We start from the raw sequence: 6,101 nt of genomic DNA on the forward strand, positions 1-6,101 counted from the left end.
GATTTATTTTTCTCTCCTACCCACCCCATGACAGTTTCTGAAAGGTTACAATGTTTTTTGCCAAAGATAACTTTGACCATTGTTTACCTCGAAAACTTCTGATAGTAGATTGACCGAACAAAATAACCCACCCCTCCATCCCTACACACCAATCCCATCCTCCCCTGGAGTGTGGAGAAAGCTCTTCCCTGGGAGCTAGTCACAGCTTGTCATATGGCTCTTAAACTCCATCAAACAGCCGTGGAAGGCAGCATTGAATGAGAGGTTTTACACTCCCATTCACAGAAAGTAATCAGGCAATTAATGACAAAAACCGTGTGGCTCTATTAGATAGGAATTGGGGCTGCAGTAAAATAGAGAGAAAGAGAGAGGGAGAGAGAGAGTTGTTTGTTTGTTTATTTGGATCCCCATTAGCTTTTGTAGAGGCAGCAGATATTCTTCATAGGGTTCACAAAAAACACAGAACATGACAAGTAAAAGAAACCACTGGTACCCTGATGGACAAGGACAGTCACACAAATTTAAAATACAACGATATACAAACAATAGAATAAAAATATATATATATAACAATACAAACAATACAACTAAATACATAACGTGTGTGTTAGAGTGTGTCTATGTGTGCGTGTGTTTGTGTGTGTGTCCCCTCAAAGTCCCCGCCATTCCATGAGATGTTGTTTAAGGTAATTTTGCTGTTTGCTTGAGGAAGGGAATCCCATGCAATCATGGCTCTGAGGACTTGGGGACTGTGAAGAGACCCCTGGTGGCATGTCTTGCGGGGTATGTATGCGTGTCTGAGCTGAATGTTATTTGATTATGCAGACAATCTGGAATTTTCATTACGGTAATACTTCTAATAAAAACGAGAAGAGATGCAGTTAATCTCTCGTCAACCCTCAATCAGGAAAGACTGACATGCATGTTGTTGATGTTAGTTCTGTATGTGCAGTTAAGGGCAAGCCTGCTGCCCTGTTTTGAGCCAGGTGCAACTTTGCTAGGTCTTTCTTTGCTGCACTTGACCATATAATCACAGTAATCAAGATGGGACAAGACCAGATCTTGAACAACTAGTACAGTTGATTTTTTTGTAAAAAACGCTGAACATATTTTTATGAGACACACTCCTCCCCATCTTCATATTCTGAGGGGTTGGGTTAAATGCGGAGGACACATTTCGGTTGAATGCATTCAGTTGTGCAACTGACTAGGTATCCCCCTTTCCCTTTCCTTTCCTTCACAACAACTTTATCAATATGACACCATGATAATTGACTATCCAATGTTATACCTAGGAGTTTAGTTTCCTCAACTTGCTCAATGGTCACACCCTTTATACACAACTCCAGTTGAGGTTTAGGTTTTAGAGAATGTTTGAACCAAATACAATGCTTTTAGTTTTAGATGTATTTAAAACCAGTTTATTATTAATCACCCATTCTGATACTGACTGTAACTCCTTATTTAGAATTTCAGTGAGCTCACAGGCTTTGGGTGCTGACATGTAGAGTGTGAAATCATCCGCATACATAGTCATTCTAGCTTGGTGTAAGGGCAAATCATTTATCAAAATAGAGAAGACTAACGGCCTAAGGCAACTGCCCTGAGGGACACTGCACTGTACATATCTGATGTTAGAGAAGCTGCCATTGAAGAACACTCTCTGGGTTCTATTGATTTGGACGATTGAGAAGAGTGAAGGGGAAAATGCATGGGATTGAGAAAATATACGGAGGGATGAAAGATAAAGGACAAAAGAGGGGGATAGAAAGCAAGAAAGTGAGAGAGAAAAAATAAAATAATGTACCATCTTTTGATATAACACAGTGTGAGTAGGTGGAAAGAGACAGGAACACACAAAGAGCAGGAAGGTAGGGAGAGAAGGACGACGAGAGGACAACAGGATAACAAAGGAGGGAACCTACACACTCCAGACAGACAGACACTCCAGACAGACAGACACTCCAGACAGACAGACAGTAGCTGAGCCCAGTTCTCAGTATTGGACTTCCGGAGCTTTCCGAGAACAGCAACAGAGGGAGGGGGCATCCCTGACTCGTTCCTACTTCCCAGCATGCATTGCGTCAGAACTGAGCTGATTTCCGAGGTGTTAGAGTAGTACTGCAATAACACTCCAGGGCCTGTGCTCAAAATGCCAATGTGTGGTGAAGACAATGCTCTCACTGTATGCGTCCCGAATGGCACCATAGGGCTCTGGTCAAAAGAAGTTCACTATAAAGGGAATAGGTTGCCATTTGGGACATAACCACTGAGCCCTCGCCTTCCTGAGCCGCTGCATTAGCTGTGCCTCCTCTAGCAGGCTGCTGGGCTAAATCCTTTCATCAAGAGAGGATATCTCAGCTTTATTGCAGGTCCTAAGACACAGCCCTCTCTCTTAAAGGGTATATGCAATGTCTGGTGGTGATATCGTACTTTCCACATGGGAGTATGGTGGTGAAAGTCTGGTGACATCATAATGATGTCCATATAGGTAGATCTAGTGTATAGGTAGATCTCATGTTAGCCTGGTCCCAGATCTGTTTATGCAACCACAGGAGTTGGCTATACAGTACAAACAGATCTGGGACCAGGCTAATTTTTGGTGACTTTGCAAAGGAAAAAGGATGCAAAGTGGACGTTTTAATTTTCAACCAACAACATGTTGTTTCAATACAATGATGAAACTTTGCAAGTTAGCAGCGTGCAGGGACTTCTTTTTTTGAAGCATAAACATACTAAGTAACACATTTCAGTGGTACCTCAGAGGTGGTAGCCACACAAATATTTTTGCTGAATATGCTTGCCAAATTACTAAGGTTACCTTGGAAGAAAAAAAACACCATGTGATAAACATTTATCACACAGGGAATCATAAAATAAAAATTGACAAATTATTTCATGTGCCTCCCATTTACAAATGCCAGGCTGCCGCTCCGTGTGATCAATTATGAATGAGCTGAGCCTTTGGCGTTGTAATGCCAGCCCATTGCAGTGGCAGTAAGGAGAGAGAGAGAGAGAGAGAGAAAGAGAGAGAGATTGTTAGAGAGTGAGAGATTGATAGAGAATGAGAGAGAGAGAGAGAGAGAGAGAGAGAGAGAGAGAGAGAGAGAGAGAGAGAGAGAGAGAGAGAGAGAGAGAGAGAGATTGTTAGAGAGTGAGAGAGATTGATAAAGAATGAGAGATCGAGAGAGAGAGAGAGAGAGAGAGATAGAGAGAGAGAGAGAGAGAGAGAGAGAGAGAGAGAGAGAGAAAAAAACATGCATCATGTCTGAGGAGGACATTAAGACTAGCACCACGGGAGGCTGGTTGTAATCCCCTTAACAACACAAGGTATCAATCCGGATGTCGGACACCTACACACCTACAGACTCCGGATGATATGTTATATGCTGACATTGTTAGGTACATATAATGGTGTCAGTCTGAATTATAAAGAACACCACTGACACATGTCTAACATGTCTCACACCTACACGCAGGCCCATGTACACGCGCATAAACACACAGATACACACAGACACACACAGACACACACAGACACACGCAGACACACTCTGACACACGCAGACACAGACATGCACACACACACACATACACAAACACACACAGGGCCCTTACCTGCAGTGGACAGAGATGGGTCCGTCCTGGCCGAACTGCTCCTTAGTTTTGTGCACCTGGCCTATGAAGTCTATGAAGCCCTCCCCTGACTTGGGCACCCCCTGCTCCGGCCAATCAGTGAACTGGAACTGCCGCACTGTCCTGGACTGCCCATCCTGAGAAAGGGAAAGAGAAGAAGAAGAATGGATGGAAAGGGTAAGAGAGGAGAAAGAGGAGGATCGAGAAAAAGGGAAAGACAAAATTATGTAAAGGGAGAGAAAAAGAGAGGGGTTGGTCAGTAAAAACCAAGATCCTTCACTTTACGTCCTCTGTGTCACAGACTCTTTCATTGTCCACTATGACGACCACATACCAAGCAAACAAACTGATTCAGCAACAGAAACAATAACTGTTTCACTACACACCCCAGAGAGAAACTTGATCTGGGGTCAGCGAACCGCCAAGTCCCAACGCTGTCCCTATCTGTGTCTAGTAGACCGCACAATAACAACAACAACTGGCCAGTTCAACTTCACCATCATACAACACCACAATGACCTGTCTCCCCTGACGTTCATCTGACAGTCTATCAGTTCGCTTTTTCTCTCTCTAACTATTTTCTCCCTTTCTCTCGCTCTCTAACAATCTTTCCTTTATTTCACTCCCTCTGTCTCTCTTTCCCCCTCTCCTTCTCCCTCCCTCTATCATTTTAACTTGTAATTTCTTCAGTGGAATAAGTCCCGGTTAGAGGAAATCAATAGGGCATCTGGCATGACAAGCGTCTTCTTCTAAACATTGTGTTAAACGGGGTAATCCTGGATGGAGGACTGATGGATGGAGGGACCTGACATGCAAAAAATGACATGCAACCAGTCCTCCTGGATGGAGGACTGGAGCTGCCGCTCCAGTCCACATCGGTGCGGACTGGACTTACACTAATTGAGAAAATTGCTTTATTTGAATCTCTGCCGAAGGGTAGTCAATTATGGTGGTGTCTTAATCTCAGTAGTCGACTGGAAGGGAAAGGAAACAGTCTCTGAATTTGAATTTGGCAACTGAGGCTGAGGATACAATACAGAACCAAAGGCTACGTCCTTATACTCCTCAAACACTCCCTAGTCCTTAGCCTTGTCTCCTTTGCTTGATGACTGATCATTGAACAGAGTAGATTGGCTTCCACTATACTGCTTATACCCATCAAGTGATTTCAGGTCCATTGTCTGGAAAGGAGACAAGGAAAAGAGAAAAGGAGAGGAGGCTGTATGTTGAATTGGTTCGTAGCCTTAATACACTGAACAAAAATATAAACATGTAAAGTGTTGGTTCCATGTTTCATGAGCTGAAATAAAAGATCCCAGAAATGTTCCATACGCACAAAAAGCTTATTTCTCTCAATTTTGAGGACAAATGTGAATACATCCATGTTAGTGAGCATTTCACCTTTGCCAAGATAATCCATCCACCTGACAGGTGTGGCATATCAAAAAGCTGATTAAACAGCATGATCATTACACAGGTGCACCTTGAGCTGGGGACAATAAAAGGCCACTCTAAAATGTGCAGTTTTGTCACACAACACAATGCCACAGATGTCTCAAGTTTTGAGGGAGTGTGCAATTGGCATGCTGACTGCAGGAATGTCCACCAGAGCTGTTGCCAGATAATTTTATGTTAATTTATCTACCATAAATTTACAGTACGTCCAACCAGCCTCACAACCACAGACCAAGTGTAAGGCGTCGTGTGGGCGAACGGTTTCCTGATGTCAACATTGTGAACAGACTGCCCCATGGTGGCGGTGGGGTTTTCATTCTTCGCCATCACCTCATGTTTCAGCATGATAATGCACAGCCCCATGTTGCAAGGATCTGTACACAATTCCTGGAAGTTGAAAATGTCCTAGTTCTTCCATGGCCTGCATACTCACCAGACAATGAGTGCATTGAGCATGTTTGGGATGATCTGGATCGATGTGTACGACAGCATGTTCCAGTTCCCGCCAATATCCAGCAACTTCGCACGGCCATTGAAGAGAACATTCCACAGGCCATAATCAACAGCCTGATCAACTCTATGCGAAGGAGATGTGTCGGGCTGCATGAGGCAAATGGTGGTCACACCAGACACTGACTGGTTTCTGATCCATGCCCTTATCTTTCTTTTTAAAGGTATCTGTGACCAACAGGTGCATATCTGTATTGCCAGTCATGTGAAATCCATAGATTTGGGCCTCATTTATTTATTTCAATTGACTGATTTCCTTATATGAACTGTAACACAGTAAAATCTTTGAAATTGTTGCATGTTGCATTTATGTTTTTGTTCAGTATAAATGTCCCAAGCAAAAGGCTAAGAAGTCCTAATACTCCCCAAAAAATTTCCTTGATGACTAGTCTTCAGACTCATCAGTGTAAAAGTGTCTTTAATTTGACTGTCACAAGCAACTGTTTTCTCTTATCTCTCTCTTACCATTCTGTTTTTTCCTTTAAACCTAATTTGAAAAC

The 6,101-nt window shown here is 43.0% G+C and overlaps 1 protein-coding gene across 1 annotated transcript in view; it reads right to left on the reverse strand.

The window, feature by feature from the left end:
* ptprsa (protein tyrosine phosphatase receptor type Sa) overlaps positions 1 to 6,101 on the reverse strand; it is a 207,959-nt gene that overhangs the window by 5,998 nt on the left and 195,860 nt on the right. The window contains exon 28 of the mRNA XM_084163819.1: positions 3,619 to 3,827. Within this exon, the coding sequence (XP_084019945.1) occupies positions 3,619 to 3,827 (209 nt within the window). The remainder of the gene's footprint in view (positions 1 to 3,618; positions 3,828 to 6,101) is intronic.

This window comes from Coregonus lavaretus (assembly GCF_964263955.1).
Source record: "Coregonus lavaretus genome assembly, chromosome: 6".
Lineage (NCBI taxonomy): Eukaryota > Metazoa > Chordata > Actinopteri > Salmoniformes > Salmonidae > Coregonus > Coregonus lavaretus.